The 19310-nt window shown below is 46.4% G+C and overlaps 1 protein-coding gene across 4 annotated transcripts in view; it reads left to right on the plus strand.

Annotated features, from left to right (window-relative positions):
• Positions 1–19310, plus strand: part of LOC126542456 (uncharacterized) — a 581200-nt gene that overhangs the window by 371908 nt on the left and 189982 nt on the right. For all 4 annotated transcript variants that reach the window (XM_050189555.2, XM_050189564.3, XM_072287251.1 and 1 more), the window contains exon 5: positions 13661–13894. In XM_050189555.2, the coding sequence (XP_050045512.1) occupies positions 13661–13894 (234 nt within the window). The remainder of the gene's footprint in view (positions 1–13660; positions 13895–19310) is intronic.

The following is a 19310-nucleotide window of genomic DNA, read 5'->3' on the forward strand; positions in this document are numbered from 1 at the left end:
ATATGTGGCATACGTGCCATATGATGTTTTTTGATAGGCCACTCTTGTGGGGCCGCTGTCTAATACTTACTTTTGGCGCTTTTTGGCACAAGTTCTTGAGGTAAATCAATCAATCTGTCACTCAGTTTAACGAGCCAACGAGCAATCAAGAGGAGACTGTTGCAGCTTAACTTGCGTATCCAGCTTTTCTGGACACAAGTGTTTAGTTCGCGTGAGTGCCACCACGTGGCGTACTGACCTTCAACTTTTCAAACTTCCCGCGGTGACGCGTGATGACGTCAACCAAACAAAAATAAAAAAAAAGCTATCCCTGCGCATTGAACTTCGCCACAATGCTTGTCACGCCGGCGTTATCAGTGTTCTTGATAAAGTGTATTCGCTCGTCGCCTGGAAATTACTCGTCATCCTAAGAGCGTTTAGTCGCGACGAGCAATGGTTGATTCTGGGATTTCGATGCGGTTCTTTTTTTTTCTTTTTTTTTTATTCTCCTTTTCTTTTTCTTTTTTTTTCATTCTACGGAGTAAAGAAGCTAGCCTAACCGTCAGAAGCACTTCGGGACAGCCGTTCTTCTGTCGGCACACATTGTTAACGTCCGAACATCGCACAGCATCTACTAGAGACGTCGTCGTGGACGGATTTTGATTTTGCCCTATCGAATTCGTTCAGGCGCACAGAATTATTTCACTAACGACTTTTCAATGCGCACTCATGGGCTACCGCCGCAGCTGCAAATCTAGATGTGCTTAAGTATTAAGACATATGCATGGATATGTTGGTTTTTACCTTGACACAAAAGTCACGGCACAAGAGTTGAGCAAACTGTCCCTGTGTCGTGGCAGGGTGTGAAACCGGGCTAGTTGGTATTCCATGCTAAAGTGACTAGCGCAATAGTGGACACAGGACGCTAAAGAGGCGACAAGGGTAAGCGCAAACTTCCAACTGGGCGCTTGTCCTTGTAGCGCCTTTAGTGTCCCCTGCCTCTTGCGCTAATTACTTCAGTCTGTGTCGTCGTCCGTTAGCATGCTATGGCCGAAGCTGCTCGCAATATTTCGTCACATTTACTGGCCACCAGGCAAGGTACACCCTTGGGTACGACATATACAGTACTTGCAGTTAGTTTCCAAAGTCGTCTCCTATGGCGGTTATCCACGTGCGTGAAGCAAGAACGCTATTTAAAGTTATTGTGCAGTAATATATGCGGGATTTGTATATTCTCCACATTCTCTACCATGTTGCCGTTCCGCCTTTATTATATAGCCGCAATGTAGACTAGCAGCTATCGAAAGCCATAAAGGCTATCCACATACTCAAAGACCTCGCACACAGCTCCTGACACTTAATTATATTCAAGAGTTGTGCGTCTGTCCAGGACATCCTTAACGAATGTGACATAACACATTATGAGGTTTTATTTGCCAAAACCACGATTTCGTTTTGAGGCAGGCACGCCGTAGTGGAGGATTCGGGAATAATTTAGACCACTTGGGATTTTTTAACGTGCGCCTAACCCTATGTACGCGTGTTTTCGCATTTCACACCCATTTAAATACGGCTGCCGTGGTTGGGATTTGATCCCGAGATCTCGTGATTAGCAGCCGAACCCAATAAAAGCTAAGCAACTACGGAGGGGAAGGAATGTTGGCAGTAGGAGGAAAGTGACAGCCGGCACGTGAGACAATTTGTTCCCACCCTCATTGCGCGAGAATCGGTACCATCTGTCGAAGAATTACACCATAGAATGCACTGTGTTCAATGTGATGGAGTCCGCATCCTATATTTCAGACTCGAATCATACTGTAACTATACTGACGACTAGGCATCTCGCTAATACGTGCAGTCGCTTGACAGCTGCCGAGCGCTGGCGTCGGCCACAGGACCTACTTGACCTTTGTTCAACACTTGCCGACATTCTCGCCTTATTTCGCACCATTGCGTTTCAGCTGAACTGCTTCAACAGCCAATTTATTTGTGCCAAAATTTGGCCACCCTGTCAACGTTAAGGTTTCTTATATTTAAGTCATCTTTTATATTTAGGCTAATGCTGTGATGAAATTTGCAGCGGTTTCACCTTTCCCAAAATGCCCGCATTTTTTGAGGATACCTAATAAACGTGGAAACCATTGCGTGGCCCCCTGACCAAGCTGCTCAAAAAGTCATTATATATCCCTGAGGTCTTGTGCAAGCTTCTGCCTTCTTGCCGTTCATCAACCTCCTGATTTCCCTGTCAAGTGTATCCCATTTTCACGACTCCAAGCCCACGGAAGTTGGCAATGATATAATGTGCATGGGATTAAAGCCATTTAAATAAATTCTACTGTGGATACGACAGCCGCTTTTGCTCACTGTGAATGGAAATATTGCGTTAATGAGCGCCATTCTTAAGCATTTAAATTGACAGTCAAAAAATTATGCGGATCCCATGTATGTGCGAATCGATGTAAGGAAAGCTTTCTGTGTTTGTTGTCATTGTCATACGTAATCTCCACAGACTAGACAGGCACTCTCTAATGAAATGCTGTCAATGTTTGCCTGATTACGCCTGCCATTGTGATGCAAATAAACGGAACTTCAACTCATTTTCTCAGAAATAAACGCTGAATGAAATGCTGACGTCATCCTAAACAAGATCAACAAGCGCCGTAGTGCTCGATCTTATGACGTCCATATTCGTAAGCTTATATTCGCGATTTATATTTTTCTATTTTGGGGGGGGGGGGGGGGGGGGCGATGTGCTCTTGTACCCTAGAAATGTCCCTCGGATGTGTCTGATGAGCTCGGTTTTATTCATAAGTGCCCAATGAAAACTCTCATCGCTGCAACTTCATGATGTCCTGGTGGGAGGCCACCATGGCATGTCGCGCAAGTATGACCACGCTGATTCATTTGGGCTGACATAAACTATTTTGTGCGTCACACTTCGCCACATTCATTTTTAAAACTATGGCAGAGATCGAAAAGGGCGGCCAACTTACTACGTCCCTTTCCTCTGTTTACTTCCGCAAAGTGTGTGTTTATCGCTGTGGGTACCAAATACGCCCAGTGGTATGCTACCACTCAAGCCTTTCTGGCGGCTGAGCAAATGAAGTCGCAGGCTTTATTCAACATGGCGCCGACGTTCAATACGGCTATCCTCAATTACTTTTCGCAGACTTCGCTCACCGCCGTCTCTCCCAGTGTCATCTCTTACACTACTCGCTCCTGCTAGACACAACACAAACACGCAGCGACCTTAATGAAGTATCACTTACACGCTAGTTGACACGCTGTCTATGTATATTTCCGCTGAGCACCGGGATTGGAGCGTGGTCCTGTCTGTGGTGACATTATCCGTCTACAGCCTCGCTCATCAACACCGCTCGTTACTCGTCACGTTCTTTTTTTTTTTTTTTGTCGGCGAGAGCATAGTGTATTTCCTCTGAATATGCTTTCGGCTTTAGGTGTGACCTTGCACGCACGCTTATTCTGTTACGTTGACGGCGACCGTTGTCGTCAGGCTGCCGCCTCATTCTGAGCTTCGCAGTCACCAGAGAGCACAGAAAGCTGTCTTCACAAACAAACCACCAGGATTCGAGCCCATCTCCCAAATGCACCATCTTGCATTTGAGAGATGGGCACGCTAACCATTACACTACCACCTGCCTCCACCAATTTCTGTTTATCTGCCTTCCCACTTCACGTTTTTGCCTCAGACGCAGGCAGAACGGATGCAGAACGAAAAAAAAGTAAAGATTGCTTGATCCGCCAGCTGACACATGACCTTAACTTTGACAGGTTATTCTCATTGGAGCGCATGTAGGCTTGCGGATGCGTGCAGATTGTGGGTCGCCTTAGCTTTATTGTAAATTTGCTTTCACCGGCTCTTTTCAGCTAGAACTGAAATGCCGGACAAAAATGAGACCTACCGTTGAATATTTTTTTCTTGTTTTCTAGGTTTAAACCAAAAACTCTCATTTACACAAATAGTGATTTTTTTAAGAAATGGCACAAGGATACTATATTTCGAGGTCATTTCGTTGTGTCAATACGGGCCCGCACCACGTATCGACGAAAGCGCATTACAGTGCCGATGCACGCGGCAGGTTACTGAATGAAGAAAACAGGAAACGACTGTGTTTCAGTTTTCGCAACATATTGTACACAGAACACAAGGCACCCACCACCATGGCATTTTATTTTTGACAACAGCGACACACAGTGGCGCACTGATATACTTCCTTAAGGGGTTTCATTTTATTTTTCCATCGCAGAACCGCAAGCGCAGGTTGCGTCGCGCGTATACCACAGCCACGTACTGTGGCCGCGCTCCTTTTTCTCTAACAATGTGGCCCCCGGCGGCTTCACGCGCTCCCGTAGGTAGCGGATTGGACTGTCACTCCAGAAGTTTAAATAGATAACCTCTTTGCATAGAAACGACGGCATGATTGTTAACATATTGTTGGCTTGGATATGTCTGGCACGACGCCCAAGACCCTGTCTTCAAACGCGTTCTTATGTTTGCGTTCGCGTCTCTGTCTTGAAGGGACGCGCACCCTAACTTGCTGCAGTGGTGCTTACGTTGAGCGTATGTAAGGCGAAAAACGCGGTTCTAAAATGTCTGTTCACTAACTTGTGCAGTAAACCCATGTTTACAGTATTCGCGCAGTATAGTAGTAGTATAGTAAGAGTCACGAGTATGGCATCCGTAACCGCAAGCGTCATGTTATAGTCGTAACTTCTCGGGACAGCGTAGTTGTAATCCACAGGCCCTGCCACTAAGGAATACGTGGCTAGGCATGGCTGATGAATAAGTAATTGCGAAGATTGGTTTTCAGTAAAGGTTTGTTACCAAGAACAGCGGGAGCTTATACTGCCGCAAAGGACGGATGCTGGGCGGTGACTCCAATCATTTACTCGGCACATCACACATCTACACTGGAATTCAACTGGTTTCACCAACTCTTGCTTATATTCTCTCGCCCCTAAGCTGCGACTTCGCCTGCAACCCGGGCGTCAGCTTTTCCCCTTTGTCTCCCGCTTCTTTCCCAATCTGCTAAGACGTGCTTCCACTGATGCTTGCTCCTCCTTTTTCTCAATAAATGAAGGCATTCATTCATGCATTCCTAAGTTACTGCAGAAAATAGCGTGTCTTTATCTCCTTAACCACCCTGCCCCTCACCTGGACTCTCCCATCGCAAATCAGTTTCTGTGTTGCAAATGCCTGGGCGTCACATATACAATTTTCTAGGAATGGCCAGTAGCACGGCGGGCAATTTTAGGCGGGTTACGAGACAGTATATAGAACACCTTCTCCGCCATATCCACACTCAGTGCTCTGCTTGGTGAGCTACTATTAGCCGCTACGACGAAGTACGAAATGAAAGAAACCTAGCTGGGCTGGTGGCGGGCAGCTCTTTTTGTATTCGTGATGCGTCGATTTGAAATATATATATTTCTTATCTAAGCCTAAATGACAGCGATATAGGCGAGGTGAGTTACGGTAGCTCGTCGGCCTGGACTAACGACGCTCTTCACGCAGCACTTTCGTCTTATGTGTGTTTGCGAACGGGAATGAAAGACAGGAGGGTAACACGCCTTCCTGAAATGAAACATTCGGAATAACCCTTTGTTTGGAGGTTGGACATATGTCGAGGGTCCCCGATACGAACCACCTTGCAAAGGGGAACTCAGATGAAACGTTGTCAAACGTATATGCTTTTAATTATCATAAGTATGTCTTTATATAAATTCGTTACCATGAGGTGAAAGCGACTAATAAGCATTTAAATTTTCTGTGTTATTAAAACATCGTGTTAATAAAAGGTTGCTGTGTTTTACAGCCCTCCAAATTAAAAAGTAACTTATGAAAAATAAATTGGTGCGGTAAATGTGCAAACGCAGACGCAAGAAAAGGCTATAGTCCGTTTCCCAGTGTTCACTCAATGAAGATGGAGCACCTCTATACTCTCACGCTGTAGTAATGTCAAGAACAAAACACTTCCGAAAGAGTCAGTCACGAATGTTACTCATTACAAGATGAGCTTGCGCTGGAAAAGAAAATAACACTCAAACATAACGATGGCTGCGCGCAAAGTGCTTCCTCTGATTCCGATCTACGGATCAAGGCGTCTGTTCGTCAGATTGGAATGCTCGTACATTGCAGCGCAATCTCGGGTCGTCAAATGTGATGGAGAATGTACGCCAGTATTCGCTTCACGCGCGCAATCTGATAAGATAACGCTCTTTCGCTATTGAATCCGTGACAACATACTGGATATTAGAAACACATGCAGGCGCATCTTGAACTAACTGATAACTTTGGAAGTGTGGTTAGACGCTAAAAAAAGCCCCCCCTTCCTTGAAAAAAAGAGTACAGTTGCTTTCAATATTAGCTGAAACATAATGCTTGTGGTTTAAAAAGGGCCCCCAACACTGCACAGCGACGCCGACATACAGGAAATTCAAGAGCGAACCACTTTCCAATTACTTGTATTTATCAAACCAGCATATCGTGGTTCAATGCAGCCCTGTAGACCAGGGGCCAGTTCCATCAGGGTACTGTGTCGGAGCTCATGTTTCATGTCAGCCTTAACTGTCACAAAATCACAGTATTTTTTTCTTTATATCTTATCATTAGACAGCTAAAATACATCCAGCGAAACCCTCACCTTAATATTTCAGTACTTTTCGTTCTAACGTACATATCCGTGCTTGTCCATATGTTACAAAGTACTGAAAATGTACCCAATGCTTTCCTCCAGGAAGCTGTTTTTATTCCTTATGATGCCAGGAAACCGAGCCTGATGCCACCAACGCTCAGAAACCTAATCGGGAGCGCGCACAATGTTCTCACACACCTTGTGGGACGTGCCGTAGCGCTGAGGTGCTTCTTGTATAATGTATGAGAATCGGTTTTAAAGACAGACGTGCAAGGTTGGGCCATGTGCTTAAGCTCATGAAGTTGATTTGTGCCAAGATAACCTGTGCAAACTTTCACACTTACTTTATGAGAAGTCTACAGCACCATCAATATGCCGGCTGCTTTTAACTGCACGAAATAAAACTATTGAAACGATACAAACAATGTTAACATCATTTTATCATTCGAGTATTCAGATTGGTAATCTCTAGATGGGCGGTGTAAGTTGAGAAGTTGTTTGCGTAATTAACAAAGCTACGTTAATTAAATTTTTAGTAATGGTTCTTATGTGGCTAAAGAAAATGAGCAGTTTGGAGCCCGTCCTCGAGATTATGCAGCCAAGCGAAAAACTTTTGACTAAACATGCTTCTGTAAGAGCCATGCGAAAAAATTTGTCCAAGTAAACACTCTTGGAAGGCGTAACTGACGCAGGAAAAGAACATCTGTAAAGCCACAGAAAGAACAGCAGTTCACGACGGGACACAATGGAGGAAACACACACAAACTGCGCTAACTTTAGGCGCTGTTCTTTATGTGATAATGTAGCAACTAGCCCGTCAGTCATTGCTTCCAAACCTGTAAAGTCAACCTGACCACATCTAGCCTTTTGTGATGCTGTCATCAATAGTATGGCCACGTGAACATGTTCCCCGTGGCCACATAGTCGCATTCCATTTTTATTCATGATGCTTTCTCGAAGGCAAGCATATTAAAGTTTTGGTGTCAATGCGGCAGTGTACGTGTGCCGCCGAAAGCTTGCTTGGTCGCAGAAGCGATGCATGACGGAATGATGGTGCAGATTTAGCGCGTCGCTGGCATCAAGACAATGCGCGGCCGCCAAGGGATGGAAGATAACGAAAGTAAACAGCTTGGGAGCTGCTCACGGAGCCGTGCCGATGGTGACGGTGCCATCATGACGAAATCTGAGGCGGCGATATTGATGGCTGCAGCGGTTTTTTTTTGTTCTTTTATTCTTTTTTTTACAGCGAAGTCGTTAAGAGGAAGCTTTAACACGGGCCCTACTCCGACTCGGCCTATTCAAATAGATGTAAAACGCCAAAACGCTTTTCTTAGATAACCCCTGGACCGATTTTAATGAAATTTGTTGGATTCGGGACAGAAAGGTAAATTCTAGTGACTATTGGAAGCGGAATTTCTATTTAGGGCTTGAATTTTTGTAAAAGATATTCAAAAATTCGGAAGTGCGAAAAGTACACAAGCACGAAGTTTACAAATTATTAACTCCGCATCAAGAACTGATATCGCATGCCGATTTATATGTTACGTGAAGTCGTCACGTTGTGAACAAGGGTTGTGGAAAAGCTGTATTTCCATATCATTAAATTTTTTGAGATTCATGAGTAATGTATCAATTTTGTCTGCTTTAGATGTGCTGTTAGATACAATGTACATAATTGTGACATCAGTTTTCATTGCCGAAAGAGAGTTGTAAACTTGATGGTTTCGTTGTCTTAAAATTTGCGATTTTTGACAATATTGAATAAACAAATGATGACCTAAATCAAGAACTCGAAACGAACAGACACTAGATTTTAAGTTTTTGTTTTAAATGCAACAAACCTTTCCCCACTATCGCGTCCGCGTGTAGAGCCAAATCCCGAAGATAGCGTAATACCGGCCCGACCCGCAGCGGTGGTGAAGCATGCGTTCAGCGCTCCCCATACGTAGGCTGATCCCGAACGTAACGCCATGCCGGGGAGACCCGCGGCGGAGATGAAGCAGGCGTTAAGCACTCCCTATACGTGGGCCGATCCCGAAGACAGCGCAATGCGGGGCTGACATACGGTGGAGGTGCAATTCGCCATTAAGGGGCCCACATACACAGCTTTGCAGGTCATGTTTCTTCACAGAGTGGAAGGGCACTGAGCTTTTTTAGTTATCCGCGTTTATTCTGCATGCGTCTGCGATCAAAACAAGAAGCAGGTATGCCTGGAAAATCTAAGGTGGTGGAAGCAGGTGGTAGCGGAGAAGTTAGCATACCCAGCCCCTGCACGTACTTATATCTGCATTCACATATGTTCCTGGTAGTGATAGCGACCAAAGCTCTACTTTTTCTGCGTACTCTAGTCATTGTGAAACTAAGGATGTGGTTAGCATGCCCAGCCACTGAATGCGAATTGCAGCAGTTGCGAGTGGTGGAATCCCGCTGGGGCTGATTGTGAAGAAAGCTTCCTTTCTCTGTCCACTCTCGTGATGGTGAAGCTAAAAATGAGGAGGAGGCCTGACGGACACAACGTTGATCGTCACCATAACAGAATGGATGGACGATCTGCGGAAAGGACAAGGCACACCAAGTTTTTAGCACTTAACTTGTGCTACAGTAAAGCGCTACCATGGCAAGTATGCCCTCATGGGAATGGTAGACCAAACTGCTTCTCACTGCTAACACTGGACTGATACTAAGAAAATACTCCGTCCGCCGGCACCACGCTACACTGAAATTAGCAAAACAATGTCAGTTTATAAACTGATATTGCCAATTATCTGGTGTCCTCCTTGTGTGTGTGGAGGGCATAAAGGTCCTGGCAATGAAATGGCAGTATCTTCGTTTTTGCTGCAGTTGCACACAAACAAAATTCTTTGAAGTGATCGGACAGCGATCTACCGGTGGAGAGCACCAACCCACAAATTAAAATAATTGCTGGTTTCAGATCTTCCAATGTACTTTACGCTTAGCTACCATCTGTTATATTTTTCTTTTTGTGCTCTTATAAAGAAGAAAACTCCACATTACTACAATATCAACAACCCTACACAAAATAGACTGGCTTTGAAGCTGTGACCACGCACCGCACTTTTGTACATTTAGCACATGTAGTATTGGGGCAACACGTTTGAGCAATATGATTAGGTTTTCGGTCAAATCACTGTGACAGGTGGGAAAAACTCGTTGTCATGCCTGGTCGAAATAATACCATCTGAAATCTTATTTACTTATATTCATTTTTGAAAAATCACTATAACCGTTTATACATTTGCTTCGTATGAGTTATATACTAGCTTGCCTCGTCAATCTCAAAAATGTATTCTCTTTTCGGGAGACGGCCTTCATGAAAAACGACGCAACATGACAGTAAAACATCCAGCAAGGTTCTATCCAATGATGGGTGAAATTGTGCACTGAGAGCGTGTCGACTAGCGTGCGAGTGAAAGTTGAATTATGATCGTTGTAAGCTTGTGTTGCCTCTAGCACGAGCGAGTAGTGTTAGCGATGACATGGGTGTGAAAACGGTCAGCTCGGTCTGCGATTTGTTCTTGTGATCTCCACATTGAACGTCGCAGTTGTCACGGTGAGAGTACTTCTGTTACATTATTAGCCCAGTGGGCTGGGAAGGCTCGAGTGGTAGCTCACCTTGAGGAGTATTAAGTAACAATTATTAGTCTACGTACTTTTGCGATAATGAAAAAGATGCAGAAACACTACTGGTGTTGTCTAACTATTCGTAAACGGGCCCCCAAATTTCAATTGGCCCACCCCCAAACATTAAATAGGCCCACCCCTAAATTTCAAGTTGGCACACCCTCAAATTTAAATTGGCCCACCCCCAAATTTAAAGTTGGCCACGCCCGATTTTCTTTTCTCCCAGCCATAAACTTGGAGTTGGCCCAATCCCCAATTTCAATTGGGCCACCCCTAATTTTCAAGTTTGTCCACCCACGAATTTCCATAAATCGTCCCCCAAATTTCCACTCGACGCACCCCAAAATTTAGGTTGGCCCACCCCCATATCGCCCCCGAATACAGATTGGCCCGCCTCCACAACACCACCAAATTTATATTGGCCCACTCCAATACCACCTGCAAATCCAGGTTGACCCACCCCCATATCAGCCCCAAACTAACGCTGGCCCACCCCTCGATCACCTCAAATTTAGGATGGCCCACTGCAAATCATCCCCCAATATAGGTTAGTCCACCCATCACCCCCCCCCCCCCTATTCAGCTTGGCCCAGCCAAACATCACCCCCATGGTTAGGTTAGCCCGTCCCCATGTTACCTCCAAATTTAGGTTGGCCCACCCCCATATCATCCCCAAATCCAGGTTGGCCCAACCCCATATCAGCCCCAAACTTAGCCTGGCCCACCCCTCTATCACCTCAAATTTAGGATGGCCTACCGCAAATCACTCCCAAATTTAGGTTAGCCCCCCTACCCCCCCCCCCCCCCCGATTCAGCTTGGTCCAGCCCCATATCACGCCCATGGTTAGGGTGGCCCACCCCCCATATCACCCCCAAATTTAGGTTCTCCCACTCCCATATCCCCAAATCCAGGCTGGCCGACCCCCAATATTCCCCCAAACTTAGGCTCACCCACCCCTATATCACCTCAAATTTAGGTGGGGTTACCCCCACATTAGCCTCAAATTCAGGTTGGCTCATTAACATTTCACCCCAAATTTAGGTAGGGCCACTCGCATATCACTACCAAATTCAGCTTGGCCCATCTCTGTATCACGCCCAAATTTATGCTGATGCCACTTCCAATTTCAAGTTGGCCACCCCAACCCTTCTTTTTTTATATATTTATATGGGAAATGCGTCAAGCTTTTGGCGTTACAGACACGATTTTGCACGATTTTGCTACCAAATTGCTGGGGTACTCGCCAAAGAATGCTTCGCATTAAAAGCAAATGCACCGAACGAAGGACACGATATGTTGATCCTAAATGCTGACGGCTAGCCAAGCTAGCTTCTCTGTAGAGAGAGCGGGGCAGACACAGCACGGGACATTTATGCAAATGGTTTTTTACGGCCACACCTACGGATTGATACCACTTGGCTGTAGGGAACACATTAACAATAGCTATTAATCCAGACGCTGCACATCTTCTCCTAGTTGGTGCATTTCTTATTTCAATGAATCTTTAGAAATAATTAACGTTCGGGCAGCGACTCAGCCTAGCAGACCCTTTGTTCCACACGAATGTTGCATAGGATTGGCACTGGCCACCGGGTGGCATTGGGGCACAGGTGGACGTGATTCGCTCGGAGTGTGTGCCATTAAGGATAGCCGAAAGTCAAAGAAAACGGACCTTCCAGAAGAACGCAATAAGACTAGCCATTTTGTTCTCCCACGATCCACGCTACAAAGCACGAAAGTTTTTTTTTTCATAACACAAAGCCATGCGCAAGCTTCTAGTTAAGATGTCCAACGAATAAAATCTTCATAAAACCGGTGACTTAATGAACACGATACTGCTACGTTTTATGAAGGAAAAATAGAGGGCATAATATTTCAACAGCACCACTGGAAAACCAGAACCGAAAGCAAATCTTGAATTTTTTGTTTCTGCCATTTGATAGGAGATTATAAAACTAAGTCCTGTGCGGCTTTTAAAAAATGCGCTGTGGAAAAACCAAAACCGAAAGCAAATCTTGGGTTTTGCGATTCTGCCATCTAGTGAGAGACTACAAAACTAGGCCCTATGCTGCTTAAAATAAAAGTGCGAAGTAGGATTTGAACCACGGCAACCGCGACGGGATACGAAAGGTGCGCGCGATTCTACCACTCGGCAACGGCTTCCGACGCTTCGCCCAGTGGTACGCTCATGTTTTTATAGATACCACGTGAATTTTCACGACAGTGTTACAAAAAACGCTTTTGGGAACAGTGTTGCGCCATGTGTGGAGAGTCGAGATAGGCATCAATTGAAAGCTAAGTCTCCGGACTACATACGCTGCACTGCGTATTACGATAGACGTCGTAGGTTAATTACAGGCACCGTTCGTGCTTCGAAAATCGAGTACAAATTTTCGTCGTTTCCATAGGCTTCCATTGCTAAACCTTTAACCGCTGTGGGAACAAAATTCTTACGTGCCATAGCGTGATCACTGCATTTGGATCGTGTGGATTGTCTTCCAGAACACGTCTGTCGCCTGCGTTTTTGGATAATCGACCTGCAGCTTTTGTTATTCGCGAAAAACCCGCTCGTTCCATTGAAAACGCGCTAGCTTCGTGCCGGGGCCGCTTGGGGCGCTAGTTGGTACGTGTCCACTAAAGCTGGATATGTTTCATTGCTGTTACGGCAGCTATCAACATGTAATGGTGAACACGTTTGCCACGCCAAACCGATGTGCGAGTAAAAGACCACCTCGATTCCAGCGAGTTCTCTTTAGAAGTAGTGTGTTATGACGTCACGTGTCTTTAGCTAGCAACTCCTTTCAGCTGCACCGTGTAGTTTAAAAACGTTAGATCAGTACGGGGTGGCGCTTTGCGCGCAACTAAGGCGCTGTTAGAATTCCTCTGGCACACTGGCCTAAACCAGGCACTCTCGTTACTTAATTATTACTCTTTGTGCTCGTACATGTTTGCGTGGGTACTATATATGAGTGCGTCATTTGATATATCACCTTGTCGCCTTAAATAGCGTGCTAGATTTATGACCACACAGATATCTAGTGTCCGTTAAATAATTTTAATCTATCTATCTATCTATCTATCTATCTATCTATCTATCTATCTATCTATCTATCTATCTATCTATCTATCTATCTATCTATCTATCTATCTATCTATCTATCTATCTATCTATCTATCTATCTATCTATCTATGTAATGAACTTGTGCGGAGCAGTGATGGAGTCACTGCACTAGATAATAACTAAAAAAAAACGGGCTTTACTATATAGCCCAAATTATCCGCATGTTCTCGTACAGCCGTTCTCTCGCTGTGGTTGTTTCCTATATTTACGTACCCTTCCGTGTGGTGGCTCACCCCTCGCTCTCTTCCTCCGTGGTGCAGGCTCACCGGAGCAAGAGCCTGACGCAAATCGACTGCCTGGAAGGCGGCATGAGCCGTCGCGACGACGAGCCGAGCGGAGGCAGCAGCCCGTCGGACGCCTCCGGTCAGCCGCAGTCGCTGCAGTCGCAGCCGTCCCAGTCGTCGCCCTCGCACCAGCCGCCCCCGTCGCCCGACCGTCTCTCGGTGCCCGAGGACGCGCCGCCGCAGAGGAGCAGGCTGCGGCACACCTCACGGGTCAGTCCTGCCACACCTTCGCTTTTGTTTGTTTGCTCTGCGGCCGATCTGTAGACGTGACGCTGCAGTTCTGGCGACGGTGTCGTCTGCCTTACGTCGGAAGGGATCGGACAAGTCGGTGCTGCGGAAATCCGCAAGCTGGAGCAAGGTGCTCGGCGGGGAGAAATTATCGTCCACTCGAGAGCAGCAAGACCCTACAAAGCTTCGTGCTATAAGTTTAGCACCGAAGCAAAGCTCCAGAGAGCTTGACATCGCAGCTCATTAGCCCAGAAATATATACACGGTGTCTTCCACAGTACCGGAAGGCTAGAGGCTAGCATTGGCTGTTCCACTATAGAAATGGTGGACATCGTCTAGTGCGCCTGTATAAGCTGAACTGATGTCTTCTCTCCGTTACTCCGTCTCGTCCTTACCCTTGTGTAGGGTAGCAAACGGGGCAAAGTCTAGTTAAACCCCCTGGCTTTCCTTCTCTCTCTCGTTATATATATATATATATATATATATATATATATATATATATATATATATATATAATCTGCGTGCTACATTCAAGTGGAAGGTGACTCTCCCTTTCACATCAAGAGAGATTAGATTACTTTAGCCTACCAAAGGTCAATCAGAAGAGAGGACCAAAATAAATGCTCGCACACTATTCACCTTCGGCGTAACGCCGGCTTAATGGAAGTGTCAAGGAAAGAATGAGCAGCGCGTGTACGGAGATAACAAGCTTTCCACCGTTCTCCGAAACCTGCGAGTCGGCCGTATCGCCCATTTGGTTGGCACCAGCCGGGATATATACCCTTCGCTGCACTGCGTAGGGTTGGTGAGGCAATGGAATCGCGCGACGTTACGAAACTCTACATACCATGCGAACCGACGTTTAAATGTGTGCATGTCCAGGGAGTTTTCCCGATAGGGTTCTCTTGGCAACAACAGATGCTGGCCATCCGGCAGTCGCGGAATGAATAGTTCCAAGGTAGATTTTGTTTCGATAGAACTAACTGGGACGAAAAGCGGATGCATGCGACAAGCACCGCCTGCCGCATCGGTATATTTCAATTTCGGGCCTGTTTCGTTTCAGCACGTGCGGGCGAGCGCGTGTAACATTTGCGCAACTCTGTGAATGCTTTAACGCCAACTGCAGTCCAGTGCACGCGCCTGCGCGACGTGCACGTGTTCAGGCTCGCTGTCGTAAGTAGAGCGCGCGAAACTTAAAAAAACGAATTCGCGTGTTGTTGAACGCGTCAGAAAGGCACAACTATAAGCCCTACACAAACACGCCGAGAACGCGAATTCAGCGTAAATCCCTCGTCGAGCGTTCGTCGGGGCGCCTCGAGAACAGAGCGCGCGCGGCGTTTTGAAAAGAGGACGGATTTAGCTTAGCTTTCTGCAAACGGCTTGGTCGTTATTGCCTCGCGTGCCGCGAAAATTGAGTATAGGCCGAAGGGATCAGTGTTGATGCTGCGCACAGACCGCCGATCGCATAAATACCCGCGGAGAGAGTGAAGCATAATGCCAGCTGACTGCGTTAGCGAGGCAAGGTTCGCAGAATGCACGTGCCCCGCCGTATACGTACACCTTCATGGCCAGACAACTTCTTACTTGTTCTGACGCAAACGACGAGCAATTAATATGACGATTAATTCGCGTTAGGCCTAAATTGACGACCCGTTTCCCTGCGTTAGTACAGCACTGGTAAACACGCACGAACTTACACACACCCATATACACCTCGTCATTATGTGGCAGCTTCGGCCCAGAATCCAAACCGCGACGTCGTGCTCATTGCCACTGAGTCACCCTCCATGACGCACGCGGTATATCTTATCGACATATCGCACATGAGTAGAAGTATACAATACAGGCGGTCGGTAAAAACTGAAAACTTTGTCTTAAGAAAGCTGCGAAAAGATATAAAAGTCGGAAGCGACGCGCGCGTGTACTCACTCAATACGAATAAAGGTTCGCCCGCATACCGGACGTCTAGACTTCCAGCTCAAAAAGAGAGAAGTGGAGGGGACTGATGTGCAAATATCGGAAGTTTCTAGTCGTGTGGTGTGGGGAATTCGAACGTCGCCGAGGCATTTCTTTTATTATTTTTTTTTTGCCCTGCCATCCGGAAGACGTGACGGAAAGCTTTCGGCAACGTACGTTTGACCCGAGAACGGCTCTAAGCGAAATCCAATTTTCTTAATGGCGCCGCAGGCGTGTACTCGTCGCTAAGTGCGCGCAGTGCTCGAAGTGTAACAGCGGCTGGGAGAACAAAAAAAAAGAATAATAAAGAAAGAAGGAGCCCACGCCTCGGAGCCGAGCCCTTTTGAACTTATTAACGACGACAATAAAGCGGGTCCATGGGGTGGTACGACAGAAAAAGAACAAAAATTACAGGACTGAAGAGAGCTGCAGGCGACGTGGTGTGCCCCGCCGGCGGAAAAGAGCGTTAGACATCGTTTATATAGGGGATCACCATTCCTCCGGCCCATGCTGGCAAATTAGAAAATTTTAAGAGGGCTTCAGCGTCTACGCCTACGGTTTTTCGTATGCGAACGCCATTAGCCCGTTGAAGGTTAGCTGCAAGGAAAAGTGCAAAGAGTTGCATATACGCTAGTCAAGCAGACGTAGCAAAGCTGAAGTGTTGTGAATTTTCTTCGTACCGCTCCCTTAAATATCACCTTAGCGGATGATGCGCATGCCGGACTGCCACGAAAAAAAAGAAAGAAATCCCAGCACGCGTCATCCTCCCATATATTCAGCTGCGCCGCGGGCGCCTCCTAATCTTGGAAACCACCCCGTGCCGTGCTTGTTCCCCGACGTATAATGTACGTTATGCGCGACAAGACCGCACAGACTAAACCCTTCACTGCAACTCAGACCTCCGGCCGGACTGCGCCGACGCGAAGCGTCTCTTCTGTGTCGGTTGTGGCTGGCAGTTGCCTTCACGAAAGCTTACTCAGCACTAATTGGAATGGCCGATAGTCCTGCATGCGATGTTTGCGGATGCGAGGGGAACATTGACTACTTATTTTGCCACTGTCCTCAATTTCAAGCACAAAGACAATCGCTGTCCAACACATTGAGGAAATTAGATGATCGTCCTCTGAGTGAAGAGAAATACTAGAGCACCGTCCCCACCGATCATCGGCTCAGAAGGCAGTTAAAGAAGGCACTTTTGTGCTTTCTGAGAACGTGTGGCTTGTGCGAGCGGCTTTGACTCAATGACTGTCCGTGCACATCTATATGCCCCCCTCTCTCTCTCTCCCTTATCTCTCTTCCCCTTCTGCCTTCCCCCAGCGTAGGGTAGCCAACCAGACTCTTGACTGGTTAACATCCCTGCCTTGCTTATATACCTCTCTCTCTCTCTTTCTCTCCGGCGAGTGGTAATGGATGCCGTTCTAAGGCGAACAGCTTTATTTGGCTCTTCCCGTTTTTCGAAGTCGGTTGTATAGTTGGAGGTCGGCATTTCACGCCTGCTATACAGACACGCGGATACAAATTGTGCATGCTCTCGCGCGACCCTGTTGCGGGCCGCGTTCGTTTCCGAAGGCTATAACCACGGTTAAGTATTTGAGACGCACGTGTTTTCCATCTCTGCTATCGCCGAAGTTAGCGGCTCTGTTATCTGCTGAATTTTGCCTAGTGAAAGAACAAACGCTGCTTAAAAGCAACAAACATACTCCGTGAGCATAATTCCTTAACGAAGGCGAAATGCTTTCCAGAAACATTCAGCCATTTGCTAGCATCGACAATCATCGCCAATGGTTTCTAGAGAAAAAAAAGTTTTTCTTTTTCACAGCCGGTATTAAAAATGCGTAATTTTGCGAGCATTCTTGCGACACGTTCACTCGCACTTTGCACGTAAAATTTTGCACGGAAGCTGCTGTCAAATTTGAAACTATAAGCACGAACCAAATAATAGAATGAGAGCTCCTCCAACTATATAGAGGGCAGGAAAAGGAGGCGTGGCGACAAGGGAAGTTGTCGGACGGAGGCTAGATGGCATGCTCCCTCAAGAAACGTTCTTTTTTCCTTCCTTCGCAGTTTTCAAAATTGTCAATCGTTAAGGCGGTGACTGCGTAACTTTGTCAAGCTTCTGCAACACCGCACCAGATGGCGCTGAGGAACGCGCTAAACCTTGGTGGCGCAACCGTCCGCCCCGTTCCAAAAAAGACATTACTTGCATCCATCCATCCAACAGAACTTTTTGTTGGGCTAGTCGGTGCATGTTACTGAAGTACTAAAGCGTCAAACAGACGACACAAGAAGAGACATGGACGAGCGCTCGTCCGTGTCCCTTCTTGTGTCGTCTGTTTGGCGCTTTAGTACTTCAGTACCATCCATGCAATCAAGAAAACAAAACAACAAAAAATTCTCGATATTTGACGCACCTTTAAAACTGGTCTGACCAAGAATGTACTCGTGGGGGCCACGCAGCCCTTGCGCGCGTTTCGTGCACAGCAGCAGCAGCAGCGGCAGCTGGCGCTAAACTAAAGCGGAGTCTTGACGCGCGCCGTTGAGACGGGCGTGGCATGGCCGCTCCGGCAGTGTTAAAACAGTCACGACATTCTCAGGTTCTCCAACGTGCAAGGTTATTGTTCGTTCCCGCAGTGACGCCTTTGACGTCGCCGAGACACGGAAGGTGAGAGCGCAGATTTGAAAAATACGGAAAACAGAAACAAATGAGCGCAAGTGGGCGGCCCTGCACGGCGAGTGCTTGAAGGCTGGCTAAACCACGCGACTTCACGTCAAGTTTCATCATGTCTCCATGGCGGATGGAAAGCAGCCGTTTTGTGCGCACTGCTCAAAGGACGACCTTTCTGTGACGAGAAGGTCGAACTGTTATTCGCGGCCAAATGCCCTCGGAGCCTATGACGGCCTAGCCCGAACTGCGCACAACGCAACTTAACGCAGCGCTTAATTCTCTGTTTTAATCTATCTATCTATCTATCTATCTATCTATCTATCTATCTATCTATCTCTCTATCTATCTATCTATCTATCTATCTATCTATCTATCTATCTATCTATCTATCTATCTATCTATCTATCTATCTATCTATCTATCTATCTATCTATCTATCTATCTATCTATCTATCTATCTATCTATCTATCTATCTATCTATCTATCTATCAAGTTTAAACAAGCGCTGGCCAAAATTCGAAAATAAAAAGACGAAAATTGGACGTTTCGGGACTCGTCGGGTCCCTTGCTCACAACGGACAACATAAGGCAATGGCTCTTAGTTGGTATGGACAAGATGGCTATTTGTCTCTTGTCTATCGTTATCTGTATATACGTACACGTTCTGCTCACCGAGACGCTATCCTTTCCTAAAATGCACTATACATTTTTCAGTGCCATACCCAGGCGAGCGGAGTTCCTGAAAAACGGAAACGCGGTTAAGGCCAGACAGTGTT

This window comes from Dermacentor andersoni, chromosome 3 (genome assembly GCF_023375885.2).
Source record: "Dermacentor andersoni chromosome 3, qqDerAnde1_hic_scaffold, whole genome shotgun sequence".
NCBI lineage: Eukaryota > Metazoa > Arthropoda > Arachnida > Ixodida > Ixodidae > Dermacentor > Dermacentor andersoni.